Source organism: Carcharhinus amblyrhynchos, chromosome 14 (genome assembly GCF_965287045.1).
Source record: "Carcharhinus amblyrhynchos chromosome 14, sCarAmb.v2.hapA, whole genome shotgun sequence".
In the NCBI taxonomy this organism is placed as follows: domain Eukaryota; kingdom Metazoa; phylum Chordata; class Chondrichthyes; order Carcharhiniformes; family Carcharhinidae; genus Carcharhinus; species Carcharhinus amblyrhynchos.
Genome location: NC_137337.1, coordinates 38,979,533 through 39,006,483, shown reverse-complemented (window position 1 = coordinate 39,006,483; position 26,951 = coordinate 38,979,533). Strand labels below are relative to the sequence as shown.

General features: G+C 39.3%; 1 protein-coding gene across 1 annotated transcript in view; it reads left to right on the top strand.

Moving 5' to 3' along the window:
* The first annotated feature begins 526 nt into the window (after window positions 1–526).
* The window catches only part of tbpl2 (TATA box binding protein like 2), a 34,093-nt gene continuing 7,668 nt past the window's right edge, over window positions 527–26,951 (top strand). Inside the window, exons 1-5 of the mRNA XM_080201989.1 lie at window positions 527–571; window positions 6,513–6,916; window positions 9,649–9,736; window positions 11,611–11,702; window positions 11,805–11,972. Of these exons, the coding sequence (XP_080058115.1) occupies window positions 527–571; window positions 6,513–6,916; window positions 9,649–9,736; window positions 11,611–11,702; window positions 11,805–11,972 (797 nt within the window). The remainder of the gene's footprint in view (window positions 572–6,512; window positions 6,917–9,648; window positions 9,737–11,610; window positions 11,703–11,804; window positions 11,973–26,951) is intronic.

Genomic DNA, 26,951 nt, shown 5'->3' with positions numbered 1-26,951 from the left:
CTCACAATTACTCAATCAATCCTGAGCGTCGGGAAAATATATATATTTCGACCTACGCATACCCAAGACAGGCCAAAAAGATTGGTACACTAAGGACATGGAAAGCGAAATGAAACTTTGAAGGTTAAAGAGATATGAATCGAATATTGCGAGCAAGAAAGGGACTAATGCTCAGATTTGATTAAAAAGATGTTTAATTGTCAATTACTTACTTGTAGGGGAAGTAATTGTATATTTCAGCTCTGATTGCGCTGTGTTTAACGGATGCTTATTCACTTGGAAATAGTATTCGATTTAAACAATATAAATACCAAATCGCAGTAACTTAAAAGCTAATCTTTATAGACGATGGCGACACACAAGATCCAAATTTCTGTCGACTGCAATTTAAATGTTTTATGTGTAATCGAAGACCACGTGGGGATTGGGATGAACAGCTTCTGGAATTGCCAAGGCGCAACCGCAGATAGAAGCGTTGCTTTTTACCTACCGCACTGAAATATTGCTCACTTATTTAAACACCAGTATGGAAGCATCGCTGGAAAGTTATTTTGATCAATCTATTGAAAATGTAAGTGTAATTTCTCCTTTTAGGAATAAGTAGTAGTAAGAAGGAGTGTCAAGTGAGGGAGAAACTTTTGTTTTGTCACAGTTCTGAATGTAAATGTTGGTGAAGCTACACCGAGTTTTTCAAAGCCAGTTGATGTTGATTGATGTAGGGAAGATAGATTACTAAAAGTAAGATAGTTAACTTTTGTATTTCTTGGGTTAGCAAAGAGATTGAGCCCTTTATTGTATGATATTTAGGCCATGGCCTTACTACGCACCCTTTAAAGTAGGTGGTTCAAATATATTAACACTGACAAAAATAAAACAGCTCCATGTATTCCTGTTTAACTCTGTTTATTAAATAGTAACTACAATTGTATATTTTAGGATGTAGTAACTGGAGGAGTTTCCTAAATCAAAGCAATGTAACATAAGATTATATGGAAAATAATATTGTGGCCATTGATTACAACTTAAGTTTCCAAAATACTTAATTTCCAAGTCTACACTAGAATAAAAAAAAGTTGGAAAAAAAAAGATCCGGGAGGCCAGCCAGCATTTGTGGCAAGAGGAACACTTTGGATCAATATGACTTCACCAGAACAGAGGAAAGATTAAAAATTAGATTTTTGAGCAACTGAGAGGGAGATAAAGGGTGATGGGCAGGAAAGATTGAATGACAATGTTTCATAGTATAAAAGGAGTTATAATCAGAATTCCTACAGTGTAAAGGAGGCCACTCAGCCCATGAATCTACACCAACTCTGACAGCATCCCACCCAGATGCCCCATGCACTTACCCTGCTAATTCCCCTTGCCTACACATCTTGGGACAATGGGAGAATTTAGCATAGTCAATCCATCTAACCTGCATACCTTTGGACTGTGGGAGGAAACTCTTGCACCTGGAGGTGGAGGATGTGCCATCAAGATGGCTATGGAAATCTATGTTATTAGTAGTGAATGTTAATTGATGACCCATCCCTAGAAATGAAGACAGATGTTCAGGAAGGAAAGTGTTAAACCAGGTGAAGGGGAGGGAAAGATGGGAATTGGAAGTGCAGAGACAATGAAATTTTTCTCTTGTTCAAAATAGCCTATAAGATGGCTCTTAGCAATAGCTGTACCTCCTTAGTTGGAAGAGGAGTGGGAGGGTGGTGGTGTTGGGAGTATTAGGTTAAGTGCTTAGATCTCCTCATGATTGGTTTGAGTAAGTTTTATTTCATGTAGTATTGTATTAGAATAAAAGCCTTTTATGTGAAATTTTAAACCTCTGTAGATTGCACTGATGTGTGGTATAATGGAGATTAATCCCAGTTATTCTGATGGATATCTTCAACTGTAACAAACTTTATTTTTGTCAAGAAGCATTAATTTCATTTAAAGGTTTTTACTCTTCAATGCGTACTGACATACTGCCAATGGGTTTTAAGAAATGTCTCAATGCAAAAGGATGTTAACTATTTTTCATGTCTGTTATATCCTTCTCGATGAGGCTGATTCTAGTATTAGGAAAGCAGTCTGCAGCCAGGAGTAAGCATGAGGATATCTGGAATGGTAGTGTTAGTGTGTGTGGAGTTTTTCATGACTGGACAGCCTGGAGTGTCCCTATATTTCGAGAGTAAACATCACCCAGTACTGGAATTCCATGAAGGCTTCATGCTCCCTTCAGGGAGATTTATCAGTAATTGTATTAAAAGACACACCACTAATCATGAAGACATTATTCTCTCTATGTTGTCAACATATCTGTCAAACTCATTCTTTGACATTACAGACTTTACAAGGAAGGCCTTTTGTATCCACTGAAATAAGACATAGGAGCAAAATTAGGCCACTCGGCCCATCAAGTCTGCTCCACCATTCAATCATGGCTGATATTTTTCTCACCCCATTCTCCAGCCTTTTTCCCATAACCCCAGATTCCCCCTTTATTAATCAAGAACCTATCTGTCTTAAAGACACTCCAATACCTGGTCTCCACAGCCTTCTGTGGCAAAGTGATTCACCATTCTCTGGCTGAAGAAATACCTCATCTGTTATAAAGGATTGTCCTTTTAGCCTGAGGTTATGCCCTCTGGTTCTAGTTTTTCCTACTAGTGGAAACATCCTCTCTATGTCCACTCTATCCAAAGCTAGTATCCTGTAAGTTTCAATATGATCTTCCCTCATCCTTCTAAACTCCAATGACTACAGACAGAGTTTGCGGAAATGTCCTCCGTGCCCTTTTCCAGCGTGCGGAGGTGTTTTCTGTACGGGGGGCTGCTGCTGCACACCTTCCACTACCGTGTCCTTGCCTGCTGCCCGGATACACCTTAGTGGGCCTTGTTGCCGGTGGAGGTCCCTCTACAGAAGGACCTTCCCCCAATTACTTCAGGGACCTGCAGTGGAGGCTGCTGCACACAGTGGTGCCGTACAACCGTAGGTTTTTCCGGTTCACGGGCTCCCGAGACTGCCCTTTCTGTGGCCACGTGGAGTCCACAGACCATGTCTACGTTTCATGTTATAGATTGCATACCCTTTTTGGTTTTCTCAAACACCTCTTACTGATGTTTTGTTTGCACTTCAGTCCCACGTTCCTGATCTACGGATACCTGGTGCGGAGAGGGAAGAGTAGGGATGCCGACCTCCTCATGAACCTGCTCCTGGGCCTGGCAAGATGTGCCATCAATAGGTCCAGGCAGCGGGTGATCGGGGTCATCCATCCTGACTGTCTGCCCCTCTACCGTGGCTACATTCACAGCCAGGTGTCCCTGGAGAGGGAGCATGTGGTGTCCGCAGGCGCAGTTGACGCCTTCTATGCCTGCTGGGCACCGTAGGGGCTGGGGTGTGTTATAGACCCTGACAATCACATTTTGATTTGATGTGTCTTAAGATTCCTTTGTACTTTTGTTTTTGTTCGGGCTGTTCCCCTTCCTTTTGGGGAGCTGCCCCTTTTACTTTGTCCTAACTTAATTTGAGTTCCTCTATTTGGTTGACCTTAAAAGAGGACAGACAGAGTCCTCAGCAGTTCTTCACATGACAGGCTCTTCATTCCAGGGATCATTCTTGTGAATCTCCTCTAGACCTTTTCCAAGGCCAGCACATCCTTATTAAGGTATGGGGCCCAAAACTGTTCACAATACCCCAAATGGAGTCTGACCAGAGCCTCAGAAGTATATCACTGCTCCTGTATTCTAGCCCTCTCAACATGAATGCTAACATTGCATTTGCCTTCCTAACTGCTGACTGAACCTGCCACTTTAAGAGAATCTTGAACAATGACTCCCAAGACCATTGTGTTTCTGATTTCCTAAGCATTTTCCCTGTGTAGAAAATAGTCGATGCCTCCATTCCTCCTTCCCAAGTGCATAACCGCACACTTTTCCATTGTATTCCATCTGCCACTTCTTTGCCCAGTCTCCTAACCTGTCCAAGCTCTCCTGCTTTCTCATTACTACCTGTCCCTCTACATCTTTGTATAGCGACCATGCCACATGGAAATAGTGTTTTCTCCCCGTTACAACTGTTTTCTTATCATGTGAGCTCATTATTCCTCCAGTCTCTAATCTGATGTTCAGTGTTGATATTGTTTCTGTTTCCATCACAAACCCTGAAGGTGAATTCCACAGCCACACCTTTTGTATGAAAAGGTTATCCGTGCTTTGTTTTTTAAACTATCACCCCTTGTATTTGATGCTTAGCTATCAAAAAGTCTATTTTTATCCACCCTGCCCGTTCTTTCCATTATTTAAACAATTCCTTCATACTGTTCTTTATTGGACTGGATGCATCTTAAATATTTTTTTCACAGTACCTGATTCAGGAAGTCTGGCAGCATGGCGTTAACTATCTTTGGGATGTCATATCTACTTTGAAACAGGTATCTCCATACCAATGTCTTCTCACACTTGGTTGTCTTGAAGAATACCAATTCTCCAGCCTATTGAGAGCCATGTGTTGCAGGTATCTAGGCACAGTGATGAATCTAGACCCGCCATCCAAATGTTATTATCATCTTTGCTGAACTCTGCCCTTTTGCAGTCAAAGTGCATCCTACATTTGAGTGTTACTGGCAATGCCAGCTTTTGTTACTTGTTCTTAATTGTCTGAGTGGTGGTGCATTGCTTTCTCATACTGTTGCAGTCCATCTTCAAGTTGGGGCCAAATTTTCACTTGGGAGCTGAGACTTTTTTTTAGGACTGCATCCTACCTGAGGGGGAAATGATAGCTGAGCTGGGATTTTCACATAAGGGTGACAGCCAACCAAAAACGCCAGCTTGAGCAGAGGAACGAGTAAAAGGTAAATAACTGAGAAGGTACTTCAATTCACCAACTTCTAAATGTTTAATTAAGTGGGGGGGGGGGGGAAAAGACCAATGCAGACAGGCCTCCACTGGGGGAGGGTAGGTAGTGGGAATCCTTCATGCAGGCAACGTTTGGCTGCACCTGCACACAGGCAGGGAGGGCCAAAGGACTGCATGGAATACAAGCACCCAGCCTCCTCTGAAGGACTCCTTCCAGGCAGTTAAACTGCACCCTCGACCCACTTCTTTTCCATCTCCCTCCACCCTCCACCCCCCCACCCCGCCAGACAGTGGGAAATTGGAGGCTGACTGAGTTGGCCTCCATTTAATTGCTTTTACTGAGCCTTGCTGGCTGGCCACTGTAAAATTAGACCTCAAATTACCACAGCATAAATGGCTAGGAATGGGTCAGGAAATTGGAAAACCAACTGGTGCCAGTATTTTCAGACCTGGTCTGTCTCTGTTCCTGACCTTGGTGCAGCCAGAAAATCCTACCCTTGGTCTCTAACTTTCATATTTCAAACAAGAAGAAAAATTCTTGTTTACAATCTCGCTCTCGAAGTAGATATTCTTCCCACCATGCAAGTGTAAAATGTGTTTTAACTATCTGTGGTTAAGGATTCAGTAGTTATTTTTTCTTGTACAAAACCCTCAGTCACTTGAGAGATTGGATCATGGAATGGATTTTCGCATACTTGTTTTGTGTGGAGGAGTTATGAACCTTTGTCATTACTAAATGTCTCTAAGTCTGAATGCTGTGGGTACAAGCACCACTTCCTCAGGACTTAAGCATATAATCCAAAATGATACTTCAGTGTCTTACTGTGGAGTGCTGCTTTGTGGAAGTGTAATCCTTCAGTCAAGGTGTTCGGTTTCATTGCAGATAATATTGAAGTTCCCTTGCACCGTTTGAAGAATAAAACCAAGTTCTCCTCAGTTCTTCCCTCAACAGCAAAAATAGTCTTGTCTTGTTGCTGGTTATTAGTATCTGCATTGTGAAATGGTGATCCTGTTGATCCTCACAACAGTATGTGTACTGACTTAAAATAATACAGAATGGGCAGTTTTTTCCCAGCGAACTTCCCACAGCCTAAGGTTGCTGATGCCTTCATTAGTACAAGAGCAAAGTAATTCAGATACTGGCATTCTGAAATAAAACTGACAATTCTCTGTTAGTCTGGCAGCATCCCTGGAGAAAACAATGATCTTTTGTCAGAACATTGTGGATTCCTTGTTGTGATGTCAGTTGCCTTCTGGTACTTCAACAGTATCAATCTGCAAAATTCCTGAGACTTGCAAGACCTTTTAAATGCAGACATTACAAAACACAAACCCACTGTTATCCTTGCCTGCTAACCATGCCACAAACTTTTTGTATGGCTAACCAAACAGGGTTGAAACAGAACCATTGTGAACTTGTCTCTCTCCTGAACCTTGGGTATTGAGGGAGAACTCCCATACATCTACCATCATCCCAGCTAGTTAATGAAATCTGGAATACCATAATCAGTATTGTTTAGCAGCCAGCTCAACGGTCAGGGGATTCACAAGTAAGCACTTGTACTTGGTGGAAAAGGATGAATTTTAAGAAATGTTATGAAACCTCTGACCACTCATTTCATGCTCTGTGTTGTGCAGAGGATGTGGTGTGAATTATGACTTGTCCTTTTTTTTCAGGATGATCTATCAACGAATGATTCCCATGTCTATAATCCTATGATTCCTTATGACTCAGACTTAATAATTGAGGACTCCTGCTACGCTCCTCAGCTTCATCAACCTCCAGAACCAACTACAGAGCTTACTTCAGCAGATCTTAGTTTTCTCAGTGACCAAGAGGAAAATGATGATACAAGTCAAGAACCAAAAGCGGAGCAGAGCCAACTGCTGTCAGAAACCCAGAGGAACAGTGGGGTTGCTACACCTGGACCTGGAAATGCTACCCAGTTGTACCAGTCAACAAATGACCCAATTTCCACCCCAATTAACAATGAATCGCCTTCAATTTTGCCAATGACACCAATGACTCCAGTAACACCAATGACCCCAGTAGAAAGTTCTGGAATATGCCCTCAGTTACAGTAAGTACATTTATTGCCATGGTTATTTCTTTCCAAGATGTACCTCTGTAATATATTAAACATTTTTGAATTTCCTGCAACAGCCATTTGTCATACTGTTACCAGTATGTCATGGTTGAACTTGCCCCTTAACTTTTCTTGCCTTGACTTGAGACATCCAGGTTTTGTTTCCAAGATGTATAACTGTAACAGAATTATCTTAATCCGTGTCTCCAAGCTAAATGATGTTGTGGTGAGGCTGGTTCCATTTTGGAGCCCCTATCATCAGGAACCAGGAAAAAATTTCAAGTAATTTAAATCATAATGAGCAGTTTTAAATTAATTTTAAAATCATAAGTTCCTGCTGTCACTGGGTTTGTACGTGGAGGGGCAGGATTCCCTATTTGAGGATTCTAATAATTTTGTGAAAGTACTATTACCATACAAAAACCTACATTCTCACTGGTCTGAGTCTGGATTCATCCCACAACGTAAAACATGGTTCCTGCTGCAAACAAAAACATTTGTTACTTGAGCTGTTTTTAAAGCACTTAATTACATTAAAGGTATTACTGAAGGTGGGGATCCATTTTAGTACTTGGATTTTCTGCATGTAAAATGATGGGGTTATTTTTGCTGTTTAAATAAAGTAGAGCATGCATATTATTCTAGCAAGCCATTTTCCTTTGCCATGCTCAATTCTAAACCCTCAACTATAAAATCTTGTTGCTCTCATCGTAAGCATGAGTATCTTCTCCATCTCCTCCTCCTCCAGTTTTACCCACTGGAATACACCTACAATTTAATTCAATGCTAATAGCCCTCCACCACCCAGTGGAGTTTTATATTCCTTTTCCAGGATTCTCCAGCATCTAAGCTGGCTGATCACAGTCCTTCTCTTCAATTATGTGACCAAACCTAATGCTACAACAGTCCATGATTCCCACCCTCCTGATATACACTGGGCTGCATATTGCCCTCACAGTAGCATGCTGGAACTATATTCCACTAGGACTTCCACAATTTTTGTACCCCATAGCTCAGCTTGGTCTTCCAGCACCTCTGGATTTCATTCCTTATCAAACACTAACAGACAAATCAAGAAACCTGAAATAATTGAAGCCCTACAACAACTTGACAGATAAAGAATTGAATTACTTATTTGAAGCAAACTATATACAAAGGAAGTCAACTAAGACCTCCATACTCTCCAGCTCCTAATGGCCAACTGTCAGCTCAACTGCTGTCCTTTAACTATTGCAACATGAGCTTGGACTTGTGCTGCAGGTCCAAGAATATTAACTGCCACCCCATCCTCAGCCACATGTTCCACCACTCCCAAACTTGTGCTTGACTCTCATGCTCCATCCCCCTTTAAATTCTTTGCAAACTAACTTGTGAGCAGAAAACTATTTAGAGGAGTGGACAAAATTATTTTTTAAAAAGTTTGGGTAATGGTCTCAAAGTTTCAGCCTATCAGGTGGTTTTCCAATTCTCTGAGAACATTTTTTTTTGGCGAACACTGCCTCTGAAGGGGCAGCATGGTAGCATAGTGGTTAGTGCTGCTGCATCACAGCTCCAGGGACCTGGGTTCAATTTTGGACTTGAGTCACTCTCTCTCGTTCTCCCCACGTCTGTGCATTTCCTCCCACATTCTGAAAGATGTGTTGGTTAGGTGCATTGATCTGAACAAGTGCCAGACCACGGTGACTAAGGGAATTTCACAAACTTCATTGCAGTGTTAATGTAAGCCTTATTTGTGACTAAAGTTCATAACTTTTTTTTAGCAATGTCTTTAGTGGTTGGTTGTTTTGCAATTTCAGTTCCAATTCCCATGGGAACAACCCTAGTGACTTCCACTGAATTAAACGGTTCCACTGAACTTGGTATTATTGAAAGAATGTTGATGGACGCTTCTGGATTATCCTGCTCTATCTTAATTTTCTAGCTTTTTTTCCTTGCCATGTGAATCGGATAGAACACGAGGCCTGTCTTTATGATTTTTCTCCCAGAGACCCAGGCTGGACCAGATTGAAAGTTCTGAACAAATTCTAAATCATTTACCTTGAATGACCTTTCACTCTTAGCACGATCTTGATTTATACCTTGTTTCAATTCTACCTTCCCTGCTAAATGTGGAAACAGCACATGGCCAAGTCTTTCCAGATGCACCTCCTCTTCAATCGTAATGGTGTGCCCTTTTTTTCATTGATTTAAGTCCAGACAACTCTTTCTGATGGGGCTGGATAATAAGGCGCCATGCACTCGTGTTTTGTTCTATTATTTTTCATAAACTGCTGAAACTCTCTGTTCATATAAAGGCAGTGCCATTATCAGAGGAGGAAACTTGTGGCAGGCCATGCATAGCAAAAGTTTGTTGTAGTTTTTCAATCGTTGTGTATTTGAGGCTAGAATTACACTTGTCTTCCCCAGTTAAATAGTTTGGCAGGGCTAGTGGTCATGCACTTGGCCCATCCTGCCTGTTAGCAACATATTGTGCTGGATGAATTCAGCACATGATGAGTGAAGTACAGGGATATTAAAAAAAAGTCTCAAGAAACTTGATACCATAAATTATTATATTTGTCTGCCATATTGGAAGCTTTGGCCATTCAGTGCCAGATCCTGCTCTTCATATATATATATATAAATATACTAAAAACAAATAACCTTCCAAATGTGTTATATTATTGTGTGTGTGTGTGTATATATATATATATTAAAACTGGTGCACATGACATCTCCTTTTCCAGAAATATTGTTTCAACTGTTAATTTGGCCTGCAAATTGGACCTGAAGAGAATAGCTTTATGTGCAAGAAATGCAGAATATAATCCAAAGGTAATTCTTTTAAACAAGACATAATTGTATAATAGTGTGATTTTTCTATCACAGTTTCAATCTTGTAACCATTTTACTTGGGAAATAGTGGAATTTATGTAAATGATTTATTTTTTCTGGTCCACTGAGCTGACGATGCATACATTCCTCCTGCAGCACTTTTTTTTTGCTATAAAGCTTATAGATATGCAGTAGTGGTCTTGGCTGGGTCATTGAAGGTGGAAGCTTCTTAGCATGGAGAAACTAGTCCTTTTCATATGGCCATCTTGAATATTGTTTTACAGCAATTTGGGACCATTCTTCTTTTTGTCAGACAAATGGGTATAGTACAAGGAATATCAGACATTGAAAAAGTAATTAAGTGAAAAAATTGAATGTGAAGTTAATGCTCCCCATTTCTGTAAGATATAGGAACAGAATTCGGCCATTCAGCCTATTGAGTCTGCTCTGCCATTTGCTCACGACTGATATGCTCCTTTTCCCCGTAACCCTTCAACCCATTACCAATTAAAAAGCTGTTTAACTCAAATTTACTCATGGTCCCAGCATCCACTGCACTTTGAGGTAGTGAATTCCACAAATTCACAACACTTTGGGAGAAGTAGTTTTTCCTCAAAGGTTTTAAATTTGTTACCCCTTATCCTAAGACTATGACTTCCCATCCTAGAATGCTCCCTCTTGTGGGGCATCCACTCCACGTCTACTTTATCCATATCTTCTATTATCTTGTATACCTCAATTTGATCTTCCCTCATTTGTCTGAATTCCAGACACTATAGGCCTAAATTGTTCAATCTCTCCTTTTCAAACAAAGGGCAGTGTGGACAAGTTGGGCCAAAGGGCCTGTTTCCATGCTGTAAACCTCTGACTCTATGACTCTCTACGCAACTGGAATCAATCTCATGAACCTCCTCCGAACTGTCTCCAATGCCACTACATCTTTCCTCAAATAAGGGGACCAAAACTGTGCACAATTCTTCAGGTGTGGTCTCACTAATGCCTTGTATAGTTGCAAACATTCCAATTAATATCCCATGATGGAGTTGTGGTCCTTTGTGATTAGAAGGCAAAAGATCAGTAGGACGTTATTTGTTCTTTATTTCTATATTTTGTTATTCCTGTGTCTGTGTTTAAAATGAAAACTGTCAATGGAATTGCACCCTACTTCTAGTGATGGCACTAGTGTCTGGTATATAAAATAAATTATGATTAGTTTCTATGAGAAATTTCTGTTTATAATAGTGGAAAAATGGGCTTTGTTTTTGTAATTTTTTTTTAACTGGAGCTTCCAGAAGAGGCTATTTTGCACTAAATTGACATGTATAGGCTCTGTAAAATCTCACTTTGAGGCAGATAAAAACAAAGTCCCAAATCATGATTTACTTAACCCTTCCGATCTACCCATTTCCTCCTTGGGTTATCACAGAAACTCCCTGCACTCCAGAACATAGGAAAAGAAAATATTAGTCAGATTTCCCACCCAAATCATGGTTAACAGCTCTACTGAATGGGAAAATATCCACATTATTTGAGGCTAGGATTGCTCTGGTGTCTCTCACAGTTAAGTGGACTAGCAGTCAGGACTCTCAAATAATGGTAACTTGGATGTGCTGTGAAATGGCAAGTGTTGCCCATGGAGCTGCCCTGGTGAAGGAATTTGGGAGTAGAGAGAAAACATTGGAACAGAAGATTTTGGATTTTTTTTCACCCCGTAGAAATTTGGTGCCAGTGAGGAGTGTATAGTTATACAATACACAACAATGATGTTGAACTAAAATTGTGTGCAGCACTTGCAATTTACTTTACACAATGTTACTAGTCAAGTAGATTTTTATGACTTTGACCCAAGGTTTTTTCTGACTTGCGCTTAATAGCGGTTTGCTGCAGTGATAATGCGAATAAGAGAACCCAGAACTACAGCACTGATCTTCAGTTCAGGCAAGATGGTTTGCACTGGAGCCAAAAGGTATAATATCCTATTTCTATTTTGAAATCATTAAAAAATAACATTTGGGAAGGTTACTCATGTACAGGATTTTAATTAACATGGATTTTTTCAACTTAACAGTGAGGAACAGTCTCGATTAGCAGCTAGGAAATATGCACGTGTTGTTCAGAAACTTGGATTTCCAGCAAAGTTTCTTGATTTTAAAATCCAGAACATGGTTGGAAGTTGTGATGTGAAATTTCCCATCAGATTAGAGGGTTTGGTTCTTACGCATCAACAGTTCAGCAGGTACAGAACACTCCAGGACTGGCTTTCTTGTAAATCATCTTGGGCCTAAATTGAGTCGTTTTGCACAAGATATTATGATGGACGTGTCGCTGTTGTAATGTTCTTAAGTCTAAAGTTTAAAATGGCCAAAGAGTGTATTGGTTTTTTTATAGAAAAAAAAGCTACAGACTTTTGGGTGATTCTGACATGCTTTAACAACTTGCAGTTATTGTGCTTATTTACTGCAATAAAATGTCTCGCTTGAAAGAGGTAGGTAGGAACTATACATGAAGCAGAGAAGAGTAGATATTGGGAAGATAGTAAACATGATCAACGATAAATTTTGAAGAAATAGCAAGGCTGAAGAATGAAAGCCTTTCAAAGGGTTATGCTCTGACGCTTTATCTGTTTTGTTGTTTAAATATATTGCTGTGAAAATTCTGTTAATGTGGTGTTAGCCTCTTGGCCAGCTGATTTTGTAAATGAGAATTGGCTCTCAATTGACTTACCTGGCAAAATAAAAGTTCAATCAAATAAAACTGAGATAGTATGGAGTCATGTTGACTAATGAAGGCTGTAATTCAAATTGAGGATGGAAGAGTGCAGGGTATGTTTAGAAATAGAATGGTCCCTTAAATTACAATAAGAATTTTGAAGGACTGGGGGAACTAGGACTAATGAAGGTTAGCAAGATAATGGTAGGAAAGTTGGATTTACTCAGAATTTTAACATTTCATACATTCTTGATTTTATTTCATCTATACATCTTTAAAATGTCATGCGTGAATATCCCAATTCAACTGGATTGACAATTATCATTAAGGAGAGTTAATCAGGAAGTAATTTACAAATTAAAAATCCATGTGTATCACTTGTCTTATTTTTCCTCCTCGTGCCTTTTTTATTTGTCGTACATTTTTTGTTTTTGGAATGTGGAGATTGTATGTTCGATCCAACTCCATCCGTGTTTATTTTGAACAATAAATCATTCTGATTTGAAGAGGAAACAAAAAAATCTCTTCAGGATTGTTACAAGTATTAGCTTCCATGCCAAGTTGCTGCTTCTGATCAAAAGAAGTTGATCAGAAGGTGACCTAGCTATTCTGTTGGGGTTACTTCAAATTGATATTTCAAATTAATTTGATACTTCTATATAATTTCTAAGCAGCAAACTTAATCTGGATTATACCACCCAAATATGATTTAAGAATCTTAAAGCTCCTTTTTATGCTCCATCCTATGCATTTAAACCAAGACTACATATTGTTGCCTTTCACCTTTTTTGGTACATAAGCTTCTGTGGTCAAAGGATCATTTCTATTTTTGATAGACTTGTTATAGCTCCCTTCCTTTGGATTATTAGTGTCTTTGTGTAACAACTATTGTGTAGTAGTTTAAGCTATTCCTAATTAGTGAATCAATTTTTGGAAGACCTTCCCCCATCTATCAATATACTATTCTAAGATTTACATACAATTGTGAATCTTGGATGTTTTGTGAGCACGTATATATCTTAGAACAATTGATGCTACATGTTTTGATCCTCCCCTAACTTCTGAATAATCTGCCTTTGGTTTGGTAGAGCTGAAAATATCTCCATGAAATGCTCCAATAATTCCAATGCACATAATGAAATTGTTGAATTTATAAAGTTAATCTCATCTCATTTAATTTATTCCAAGTCTGCCCCACCATTCAGTGAGATTATTGCTGAATTTCTACATAAACAGCACTAATCTCCTTTTATTTATTGATTCCCTTGGTATCCAAAAATCTACTGACTTTCTGTCTTGAAGTGTATATTTGTCTCCTGAACATCCACAACCCTCTTGGGTGGAGGATTCCGAAGGTACACAACCCTTTGACTAAAATTTCTCCATCTCGGTCCTCAATGGCCAACCCCTTATTTTAAATCGCTAACTCGCCAGGTAGGGAAACAGCCTCCAAGCGTTTATCCTGTCAAACCCCTAGAATTGACCTTTTTGTTTTGCTAAACTTTGGGGAATCTGGACCTAGTCTACTGTACCACTCTTAGAACAATCCTTTCACGCCAGGAATCCATCTAGTAAACCATTGTTGCCTGTCCATCCCTACACTCAAAATGTATCTTTCCTGTAAGAAAATGAAAACTACACAGCATTCCAAATGTGGACTCTACAAGCCTATGCATAAAACTGTTTTACTCTTGAGCCAACAATTCTTTTGTAATAAAGACTAACATACCATTTGCTTTCATAATTGCTTGCTGTACCTGCATGTCCACTTTTTGATTCATTTCAGACACCTGGATCCCTCTAAATAACAACAATTTTGTAGCCTCACATCATACTTCTCCATCTTGTATACTACTGGTCACATTTATGCACACTCAATCTGCCAACATCCCTTTGCCTCTGAGTCCTCTGTACAGTTTACTGTCCTGCCTGTGTATCACTGGCTAACTTAGACACCATCCCTCATCCAAGTCATTGATGTATACATTGGTTCTTGTGTCATTCTGTAAATGGCCTGTCTATCCCTACTCTCTGAATTCTGTGTAAGGAATCATCATTCCATGCTAATGGCCATGATTTTATTTAATAACCTCCTGTATGCCACCTTTTTTTTTATGGGGTACCTTTTGAAAATCCAAGGGCACAACATTCACTGGCTCCCCCTATCTACGCTGCTACTTACAACCTTAAATCTAAGATTTCCATTTCATAAACCCATACTGACTGTCCAGTCAGAGTCCCCTGTTGTCATATTCATAATAATAGATCCTATCAGTTTCTCTGCTCAAGATGTTCAGCTACCTTATAGTTTGGTATTTTTTTTTCACACTCCTTTCTTAAATCCAGGTTATAGTTTCTACATTTCAATCTGGGAACCACTTGAAACTGAGGAAATCTGGAAGATCAAGATTCACTATCTCAAACCACCTATTTTGAAACCACGAAGATATAGGTTGTCAGCTTTTAGGCCTCTTCCTGGTACTACTCTTGCGTTTCTCATTCTCAGACCCATAGTTCTTCACTATTTTCAGAAAGTTTCTTGAAGTTTGTTTAATGTACCTGCCATTTCTATAGTATAATTTCTCCTGTTTCTGCCTCCCACATTTATTTTCATCAATTTCTTGTAACCATTAAATGTGTCATGCTAAGTTTACTAATTTAGTGATGGTAATCAGTATGGTTAGTACCCTCTTTAGGATCCTAATTTGGCATGCAAGATTGGAGGCCCAGACGTGAATCTGTGAAGGTCTGGATCTAATTGCAGTCTCTTTACCGAAACAAAAAGCATGTTATCAAAGCTTTTCAACTTGCACTCATCAGGACAAACACTCTGCCAAATTTCAAGTTATCATAGTTTGTACTACAGGAGAAAAAGATTATGATTGGATGAGATTCTGTCATGGGATTGTCCTTGGAAAGTGTCATGACCCCAGTTGGTATTATAACTGGATGGCAAGATCCCTGAATAGAACCCTGGCTCAAAGACCATAATGTTTTTAAAAAAAATTAAACCTGGGAAGGGTCACAGGACAACTAATTAGTTTTTACCAATAAAAAACATTTCTAAGCATGAACAGATTATAATACAATTATCCTTTACTTTCCCCTTGGTTTAGCAAGGGCACAGGTTTTAAGATTAACATGGATGACCAAGTATATTAGAAGCTACAGTGGTCTCATTAGCACACAACTTTGTGATTGAATTATTCTTCCTCAGAATTTCCCCAGATAATTTTCATAAGTGAGTTTTCGCTTCTCTTTTTAGCAGTAATTCCTGTCAGGATTTTGAACCAACCTTTTCAGTTTCCTCGGTCTCAGTTGGCTTACTGTTTCCTCTCACGATCAATTGTTTTGACTCGGGTCCCACCTTCTTTGTCAAATTACTTCAAAACTTCAGTTGCCTCTGAAAGTCTTCTAACTCTAAATTGAATGACTTATTTCACTCTGTTCTTGTTTGTTGTCTTTGATTTCTTCTGCAGCATATCTTATTCTCTACCCATCTAGCTTTGGTATTCTGAGGTCTATTTTTGTCACTACCTCTGAACTGCCATGTTTAGCTTCAGTTTACTCCATTGTTACAGCTTTTCTCCACCCTGAGCAGAACTGAGACCCTGACCTTTCTCCCCCAGCTCCTTTATCACCCTCAACATACCTGCTACACTTGGTGATCTGGTCGTACCCCTTCTCTCTCATTTCTAAACTTGTTGCTGGGGCAGATTCTATTGGATTTAGTTAACCCCTAGATAGCCAAATGTATTTTTAACATGAAACCTATCTGCAGCTCCTTTCCAGGCATACACCGATGAAACTAAATCTACTTAAATCTTTACCTTCTAACACTTTACCCATCAAAATATAAATCCCCTAAATCTATCATTGTTCCTTAACTAAAGAAAAGATGATATATAAACAGTTTCTATAGTTTGTGTGGATATGTTCAATCATTGCCAGAGGGCACCAGGTACTTATTTCTGTCATTTAACACCAGTCCATTCCATTGAACATCCAGGTAATTTGAGATAGACAGGCACTTGGATCCAAGATGGTGGCCTTTATCCCATTTGTGTGAAACAGTGAACAACAATAAGGTTAGCGGAATATCCTGCAGAATAGTTTTGTACTGTTTCTGAGCTCGAATTGTGAGTAAATAGCTAGGGCCCTATTTATAAGATTGCTGATAAGGTCAATGTTCTAATACATCTATACAAATCCCAACAAATTTTTGACCAGGGAAGGTAGATTTGTGGGAGATAGGAGTGGAGAAACTATTACTTGCATTTCGAGTAAAAGGAGCAAGTTAGATTGTTTCAAGGTGAATTTCGGTGTGGAGGGAAGTGTGTAAGCAAATCCTTACAGCTACAGATTCAAAGGTGTATTATCACATATAAAAATATGCATGGAGTAGGAGATTAAGGTTTGTTCCATCAGAAACCAGCTTTTCTCCAAACAGACAAAGTTAGCAAGCACTTCAGAGGGAATCACATAGCTACTTTTTTTTTGAATACTTGGGAGCATGGGGACCTTTCTTTCCCTGAGGCTTTCCTTGTCCCAGTGCCTCCGCCAGACTGAGTCAACTTGCATTTTCTCCTATAGTATAAATTGTGATTGTTTGAAATTTAGCATTCTTGTATTTGTCATCTTTTTGAATGCAAGACAAGAGCTTCAGCAATATTTGAGGTAGTAAATGATTCCTGGAGGTTTTTGAAATGATTTTTTAACACTGGTGGTATCATCCATACTCCTGCCATAGTGCAATATTTTTAATATTCAAATTGGTCATGACAGTAAGTGTAGTACAGAAGCAAAATGTGACTTGTGGATCTAGCTCCGACTCCCCCAGAGGTTTTCCCTCATCTCTACATTTGTACAATAATTAACCATAACTGACATTAACTTGATTATCATTGTATCCTGTGTTCCAGGATGGTATGTGAACGAGATGAACTCCATTTTTTTAAGTTCTATGATATGTCATGGGTCATAGTCCTAGTGGTTTACAGCATAGAAATAGGCCCTTCAGCCCAACTTATCCATGCCTTTTTTTTTTAAACCCCTAAGCTAGTCCCAATTACCCACATTTGGCCCATATCCCTCCATATCCATCTTACCCATGTAACTGTCTAAATACTTTTTAAAAGATAAAATTTTACCCACTTTACGACTGCTTTGGGGGTTGGGGGGGGTAAAAAAAAATTGCCCCTCTAGACACTTTTGTATCTCTCCCTTTACCTTAAACCTATGTGCTCTAGTTTTAGAGCCCCTTACCTTTGGGAAACGATATTGACTATCGAGCTGATCTATGCCCCTCGTTATTTTAGTAGACCTCTAAGATCATCCCTCAGCCTCCTACGCTCCACAGAAAAGAATTCCAGCCCTTCATAAGTCTGGGTAGCATCCTAGTAAATCTTTTCTGCACTCTTTCTAGTTTTAATATCCTTTTCTATAATGGGTGACCAGAACTCTACACAGTATTCCAAGTGTGGCCATACCAATGTCGTGCACAGCTTCAAGATGTCCCAACTCCTGTAGTCAGTGTTCTGACCAATGAAACTAAGCCTGCTGAATGCAGTCTTCACCACTCTGTCCATCTGTGACTTTACTTTCAAGGAGCTATGAACATGTACCCCTAGATCTCTGTTCTGTAACTCTTTCCCCAACACCCTACCGTTAACTGAAGCAGTGCAGGACTTACTCAATCCATCAATGCATCACCTTGCATTTATTGAAGAATGTTTGCACACCATTCAGTCATTAACTTCTCCAGGATCCATGCAACAATCCCCAAGCACAACAGGGTCACAATGTTATCTTTTCTCTTAACCTTTCAGAGTAAACTTGACTCTAATCCTATCACCATTTGCTGGTGAGCTTTCTCCACAATTCACTGTGTTCTACAAAGGTAGCTCACTATTGGCCAGCAGTGGGATCTTCTGGTCCTGCCATTGTCAACAGGGTTTACGACTGACTGTCCTTTTACCACTGGGAATCCCTTGGGAGTGTGGTGTCAACAGGACCAGATCCCACTGGTATGAACAGCTGGAAAATTCTGGCTATTGATTGCCAGAAATAAAGATTAGGCATATCTAAGATGTAATATTTGCATCACTGCACTTGTTGTTTCAACAATGACAGTTGTATGAGGCAAAATCCAACTAACATTGCTGACTGCACGATGTATCATTGTTTTTAAAAAAAAATCTTTGGCTTACCAATGCATGAAAATAAATCACAGTTGAAAATATCCAGTTAAACTGACTACTAAGCTTAAGTAATCATTGTTCCCTCCCAAGGGGGCAAATGATTTGACTGTTCTCCAAAGTTTGTTTATTTTAAAATACCTCCAACTTCTGTTGTGGCCAAGAACTGAAGCAAATTTTACAATCATCATTCCATATAAAACATAACAAACCATTTTTTGTATGAATCAATGAGAACTTTTAACTAGTTGAACTAGAAACTAAATTTGGAAACTTTTGAAAGCGCTTACATTTTAAGGGATTCTTGTTTTTAATTTGCGGAGGTCCAATAACTTAAGCTTTGATCATGACAAAGCAACTTCCCTTCTATTTCCATGACTGGACTAATTGTTTCTACTTCTGTGACAGATTTGTTTCCCCAATTTTTGATTACATTAGTGAGTTATTTTTAATATATTCCTTGAAACATGCTCCTTGTGCTTGTATAGTGCATTTATATCCTAAGGCACTTTGCAAAGCATAATTGGACATATCAACACTCCCTCATATTAGGAAGGGTGACTAAAAGTTTGAGTTTTATGGAGGGAAATGGAAAGAGAAATCTTAGTGAATAAATAGATGAGAACATGATTGTCAGTGATGGTATGAAGAGAATGAAGCTTGAGTTGGAGAAATGCAGAAGTTTGAGCAGACTAGGCTGGAGGAGGCTATCATAGGTGGGGTCAAGGCCACAGTGAATTTAAGCATAAAAATGAGTAGGCTCCTGCTACCTTTGTAAATCTTGCATTCCTAAGGCTTATTTCCAATTTGATGTTTCTTGTGTGTTTTGAGGGTAGATGCAACATTGCTTCGTGTGAAAAATGCACCTTGCTCATGTTTCCTTGTCCTTTTTATAATGCAGAGCCAGAAAACATGCTGTTGCACCTGAATTTTGAACATGCTGATGGGAAAACATCTCGGAGAGAAAATTGAGAACCTGGCAGCAAGTAACCAAAATAACTAGGTTATTCAGTCAACATTTTAGTCACCCAAGTAACAACTGAAATCTTTCAGTAGTACCATCAAATTTAGGCCTTAAAAGGAGGCCATTTTGCCTCCTGTGTCTAATTTTTTTCAATTAAAGATATCAAACTTCTTGCACTTTCTAATATCTTTTTGTTGGAAATATGTAGAACTATATCTCTATTGATGATATCTATACTTGTCAGCCACGGCTCTAACTTTTACAGATACAACCAGAAAGAATGCTTTCTATTTTGTATCATAGTTTGGTCTGGCTGCTGCTCTGCCCAAGGCAGCAAGGAGTTACAAAAGGTCAAGAACATAGCCTAATCCATCACGCAAACCAGCCTCCCATCCATTGACTGTCTACACTTCCCGCTCCCTTGGTAAAGCAGCCAGCATAATTAAGGACTCCACACATCCCCAACATTGTCTCTTCCACCTTATGTCAGGAAAAAGATACAAATATCTGAGGTCACATACCAACTGACTCGAGCAGCTTCTTCCCTGCTGCCATCAGACTTTTGAATGGACCTACCTTGCATTAAGTTGATCATTCTCTACACTCTGGTTATAACTGTAACACTACATTCTGCACTCTGCTTTCCTTCTCTATGATTGGTATGCTTTGTCTGTATAGCAGTGTTCACTGTATGCTAATACGTATGACAATAATAAATCAAGTCACTTTTTATTTAAGGCATGGAACCATGGTGGGAATAATGTAAGTCATGGTGTATAAATTGACCCAGCAATAATGTTCTATAGGTTTACTTGGCATGTAAATTGGTCTTTTTGACCATGACATGTTACACTCGTGCTAGTAGTCAACTTTAAGTTTTCACCCCTCAAATGCATGTTTTACTTGCTGTTGCCTTATCTCGTGGAGGAGAGATCAAATGGGCAATAAAAGCTGCATTGTGAAGAAGCATGGGGATTTAAGATGCCCATTACTTTCATTTGAATGCTGATGAGATTGCAAAATGGTGACCACCTATAACAGTTGTTCACTCTTTTGCTTATCCATTGCCCCTGTTCTCTGGGGGAGAAAAAATTTGAGGCTTCAAAAGTTGGCTTGTTGATATCTATGGTAGGTAATATAATTTTTTTATGCTTACTACTGAGCAAACTATTATTTGCCCTCTGCTCCCTTGTTGCTGTTTTGACAGATCACAGCTGCTTCAGTCCTCAAAGCTCAGCCTGTGTCCCAGAAATTATTTTGTTCAACTCATTTTTACTCCTCAATGATTCACCAATGTGGGTACATCTGTATTCATGCAAGACCAACAGGGAAATTTTTGCTATCTTCCTCGTTTTGACCAGAATAAGCATTGAGTCCAATGTTTAGTTCCTAGTACATTGTTTGAAGCCATTGTGTAATAATATCAGAAATGTCTGTGTGCACTCACGTGGGGTTAGTGCTGTTTAATGAAAGAAGGGTGTCTATATTTCAATTAAATCAAGCTACTGAAACGCTTTGTGGCAGTTGGCATCAGGATAAGCTTTTAAAAGCCCAAATGGCTGTTGGAATAGCATTTCAAGCACACAACTGCAATTTGCCAAATAATTTCGACACTTGTTCAACTGGAATCTCCTACACAGGACATTTTGGTTGCGGGGAAGGGGTGGTGAAATCTGGAGCATGTAAAAAGAAACCAGATACTACAGTCTTTTGAGCCAGGTAGGTCAATTGCAACAGTGCCAGTGAACCAGTCTGGATCAGCTTATTGGTTTACAATACTTAGTACAGGTAGTTGATTTGTTTACAACTTTGCACTACACTGGCATCTCCATTTGAATGACCTTGAGACATCTCCCCCTGTGGACAAAATGTGTCTGCCATAAGGCTGACTCCAGTTCAGGATGCTGAATGACAGACTAACATAGACTGCAGTCAGCGTCGTCATATTTTTCAATTTCTGTATGATGAACTTTCCTTTGACAAAGGACCAAAGCTGAACTTGACATTGGTACAAATTATTTACCTTGCAACAAATGAGAATTTAAATTTGCATTGTTCTATAGAATCCCTAGAATGCAAAAGGCATTTCAGCCTATCAAGCATGCATTGATGCCAATCCCATCCAGGCCCTATACCTATAACCTCATGTTTACCCCAATGATTCCCCTGACACTAAGGAGCAATTTAGCATGGCTAATCCACCTAACCTGCACATCTTTACTGCATATTCTTTGTCTGTATAATTTTAACAAATTTGATGAATGGTTTAAATGTAATTATACCATTACCTGTGACCAAAAATATAGGCAAAACCCAATTTTTACACAGAATCCCTACAGTGCAGAAGAAGACCTGCACAGCCAACTGCCCCACTCAGGCCCTATCCCTGTAACCCCATATATTTATCCTGCTAATCCTTCTGTCACTAAGGGGCAATTGATCATGGCCAATCCACCTATCTTGCACATCTCTGGACTACGGGAAAAAACTGAAGTACCCAGAGGAAACCCATGCAGATATTGGGAGAATGTGCAGACTCCACACAGATAATGACCCAAGCTATGAATCAAACCTGGATCCCTGACACTGAAGCAGCCTTGGTGCCATCATGAGAATTCAAGTGTTAATGTTCTACACAAACACAGTATAAAGTTTATTTTTGATACGTTCACATTTGTACTTCCTTTAAATACAATTACGTGTTTGTCTTCTCTCAAACAAGCAACCATCTGCTTTAACAATTGAACAGAAACAACCACTTTCTCATCATCATGATTGAGGTTTCATTCAGATTTACTTTACATAATCCAGAGTTTTTAAAAGTCTCTTGAGCTGTTAACTTGCAAAATCTGGATGAAGCAAACTGCAATTAAATGCTCAAGATTGGGGGAAAGGCAAATTGTGCGGAGGGTGTGGAGAGTCTGCAGAAGGATCTAGATAGGCTGGGCGAATGGGCCAGGAAATGGCAAATGGAATTTAATGTTGGCAAGTGTGAGGTGGTCCACTTTGGTAGGAAGAATGGTAGGAAGGACTATTACTTACGTGGCGAAAAACTGCAGCAGGCGACGGTGCAGAGGGACCTCGGGGTCCTTGTGCATGAGTCGCAAAAACCCAGCTTGCAGGTGCAGCAGGTGGTCAGGAAGGCTAATGGGATGCTGGCCTTCATAGCGAGGGGGATTGAATATAAAAGTAGGGAGGTCTTGCTGCAGCTGTATAGGGCATTGGTGAGGCCGCAGCTGGAGTACTGTGTGCAGTTTTGGGCGCCGCACCTGCGCAAGGATATTTTGGCCCTGGAGGGAGTGCAGAGGAGGTTTACTAGGCTGATACCGGAGTTGAGGGGATTGAGCTATGAGGAGAGGCTGAATAAACTGGGCTTGTACTCGTTAGAGTTTAGAAGAATGAGGGGAGATCTCATTGAGACGTATAAGATGATGAATGGGATGGATAGGATAGAGGTGGAGAGACTCTTCCCGCTCAAAAAAGACAGTAGGACTAGGGGGCACAGCCTCAAGATAAAGGGGAGGCGGTTTAGAACGGAGTTGAGGAGGAACTTCTTCACTCAAAGGGTGGTGAATCTCTGGAATTCTCTGCCCGTTGAAGTGGTGGAGGCTGCCTCGCTAAATATTTTTAAGAAGCGGGTTGATGGGTTCTTGATAAGAGAGGGGATTAAGGGTTATGGGGAGAGGGCGGGAAAGTGGAACTGAGCTACCACAGATCAGCCATGATCTTATTGAATGGCGGGGCAGGCTTGAAGGGCTAGATGGCCTACTCCTGCTCCTATTTCTTATGTTCTTATGTTCAAACAAAACCAATCTGTCTGGATCCCCAACAGACAATAAGCCACTCTTAAATTCTGAGTTACTAAACTTGAACTGTTTTAAGTATCTATAATAATAGCTATCCATCAATCTCTTTCTGGTCCAAAACAATTTTAAACTGGAATTTCATTCCTTCAGAGTGAATTGTTGAATTTAAAATTGTCATTTTCAAGTTTAACATTTTCTAGTTTTTTTCTCTCAACCCAATCTTTCTTTCCCCTAATGACAAGGGGTGCTGAATGATGAACTGTGTTTCACAGTCCTTTAAATCTCATTAGTTAAGGAGCTGCACTACTGATTTCCCCTACATCTGCTTATAGTTCAGCAAGTTTGGGAACAATTTGAGATGAAAGGAAAAAATACAACTGTACACTGGAGATGCTGTTACAAATATTTCAGACCACTGGAATATGAATTACACCTCTTTTACTCCAGCTAGTCTGAAGGGTTCTCTTCTATAAAATGAATTCATTTCACTTCTAATTCAGACCAACCAAATCAATTGCTTATTACACAAATCAACAATTCCCCCATGATATTTCAAGTCTCTCTCAACTACTAATAGCTTATTTTGTATTAACCTTGCATTTGCTGTCAATTGAATAGAGCATCAGTATTCCTTGGTATATTTCTGCATAAATCATTGAACGTGGCAGGATGGGTTAAGAATATAGTTTAATAGGGAGATAGTGTACAAAAGCAAGGAGGTCTTGTATACATGACATTGGTTTGGCCTTATCTAGAGTATTGTTCTCAGTATCAACTTCAGTAAATCCAAGTTAGTAAATTCAACTTGTTGAAGAAAAAAATTTTTTTGAATTGAGCAAATAATACAACAAGCAAAGTGAAAATTTAGTGTTTTTCTGCACTAGTAACTTGGAATTAAGAGTTGACTGGTGTCATTCTTGTTTTCAGCAGTTTCTCTCTTTTCTAATTTGTTATCAAAAAATCTAGCATGGATTTGTTGAGGACAATTGGTGTTTAACTAACCTGGAGTGTTTTGATAAGGTAAGAGTTGATGAGAGTACATGGACTTTCCAAAAGATAAAGTATTACACAAGACTTGAGTAAAGTTTGAGCTAATAATAGCAAACTTGTGGCAAATAGTGAAGATGTTCAAGTTGGTTGGTAACAAGATGCAGGTTACCAGAGAATTTAATGCCCTTGATTAGAAAAGGAGAAGCAATACAGATGCTATGGCATTGTTCTAAAATGTGCAGAGACAGAAAAATATTGGGGTTTAGCTCCATAGAGAATATCCCTGTCTTGGACTTTACAGAGATATTGAGCATAAAAACGGGAGATATGGTCAACCTTTATGAAACTTTAGTTGTCACAAGTAGAATGTTACACCCAGTTATGGTCACCACAGAAGGATATGAGGCCCTTGCAAGGGTGAAGAGAATTTTACTGGAATGGAACCAAAGTGGAAAAGCTGGAGTAGCTCTCCTTTTGAGCAAAGGAATCGAGAGGAAATTTGATTGATTTTGAGGTTGACAAAGAAAAGCTGTTCCCATAATTTATCATACAGGGGCTAGCTGGATCGCTGAACGGAGCAGTTTGGAGTGAATGGACTGAGTAGATGCTGTAAAGACTAATTAGTGTCCCGTTTTCCCATAACTTTGCTGTATTAGCAATGACTTTTTCTTAAAAAAAAAGTTAGAAATTTTATTTTGGTGTTTTAGACACCTTGAACTAGCAAAAGCATCAGCAAATAGTCTAATGGTCAGTATTAATTAAGACATTTAAAATTTTATTAATCTTATTAAATGGCTATTTTGGTGGTCTTCAGCTGTCTTAAATCTCCAGGTTGCTTTAAAAACAAAAGCCAATTTATTTTCACCTGGACTATTGCTTAAAATTTTCAACATGTGGTTCTGGCTTTATTGAATTCTGTTGTCACCTTGGCTCATTTTGTGGTGCTATTTCTATGGAGTCTAGAAGATGGTGGGTTCAAATTTCATGCAAGAAACTTTGCACAATCTAAGTTGGATGTACTTCTGTTCAGTTCAAAGGAAGTGATTAAACCCAGGTTTGCCCAGGTAAATATAGCATTAATTGCTAATTGGGTATCCTCCTTGTCTCTGGTCTACATTTGTCCCACAACAAGCATGACCTAAATGATATAACTCATTTTATTCTATTTCATTACTCACTGTGGGCAATGCTTCTGCAGTTCAAATGAACTATTAAGGTAGCATATAAATGCTAGTTTCTTCCCTGTCAACATTCACCTTGTCACATACAGATAATGGGTATTTGAAAGCTGGGTCATTATCTGAGTTGGGAAGTAAATGCATATTATTTTAGGAAGTACGTTTAAATAACTTTTCTCCACTTGTATTTAATTCTCCATTAAATACCTAAACATCTGTTATTACTGCACATGTGTGTGTTTTGGACTCTTGCTTGCTCGTTATTCTTGGATTGGCCTGATTTTACTAACTTTATTTGGGGGCATTGGGTGTATAGCAGTATACAGGTTTGGCATTCATTCTGGCCTACTCAAATTGCATGCATGAATACAAATGTATGTCAGTGTTTTTACAAAGCATTTGATTGTTCTGGCAATGTGCATGTGAACTTGTGATCAAAGTATTAATGATTGCAATCTTACATGGGTCATTCTGGTCACTTAATGGACTGTGGTTACTTGTTTCATTCCACTTATACTGTTAAATCAAAGATTTTTGTTCCTTTTTTATCTTTGCCATATTTTCTTCCAATTGGCCACGAACTTTGGGACATGGACTACATTTAACTATTTAGTTTCAAACCATCTATCCCACATTCTTTTACAACTAAAGATTTTTCTCACATCTGTTAACAACCGTGAATTTCTTCATTCCAATTTTAAACATTGACTCTTAAGACAATGTATATTATTCACCACTTGGTCAACTGAATGAACTGAGCCCAAGGACTCGGCCAGAAGTAGTCAACAAGCATTGCATGACTGTGACAAGGTTTGTCCTTCAATTTCCTTGATTAAGGTCACAGTTGGTTTGCACCTCACTGATGGGTGCAAGGAAATCCCAGAACACTGGTCCTTAACTTTTTTTGGCTAAAATGTGAGGAAAGAGGTCAGTCTTTCAATTTATTCAAATTGAACATTTATTAAACTTTAAAACACAAGGCAACAGTAAAGAACAATATTTGCAATTAACACAATGGTTACTTCAGACAGTATACTTGGAAGCAACCCCTGACACCCAATCTAAATCTGTCTACTAACCTCTGAGAATACAACATCTCATAGGTTTTATGACTAGGAGCCAAATCCAGCAATTTACCGCACAGGATCTGTGGCTTTCTTTTGGGAACACTTCTAGTTTTAAGGAAGGAGTGGTGGCGGTGGCGGTGGCGACACCGATTCAAGACCAAAAGCTGAGAAGAATTGGGCCATTCGGCCCATCAAGTCTGCTCTGCCATTCAACCATGGCTGATTGATTCTCATCCTCATTCTCCTGCCTGCTCCCTGTAATCCTTAATCCCTTGATAGGTTCCTGATCAATCTATCTGTCTTA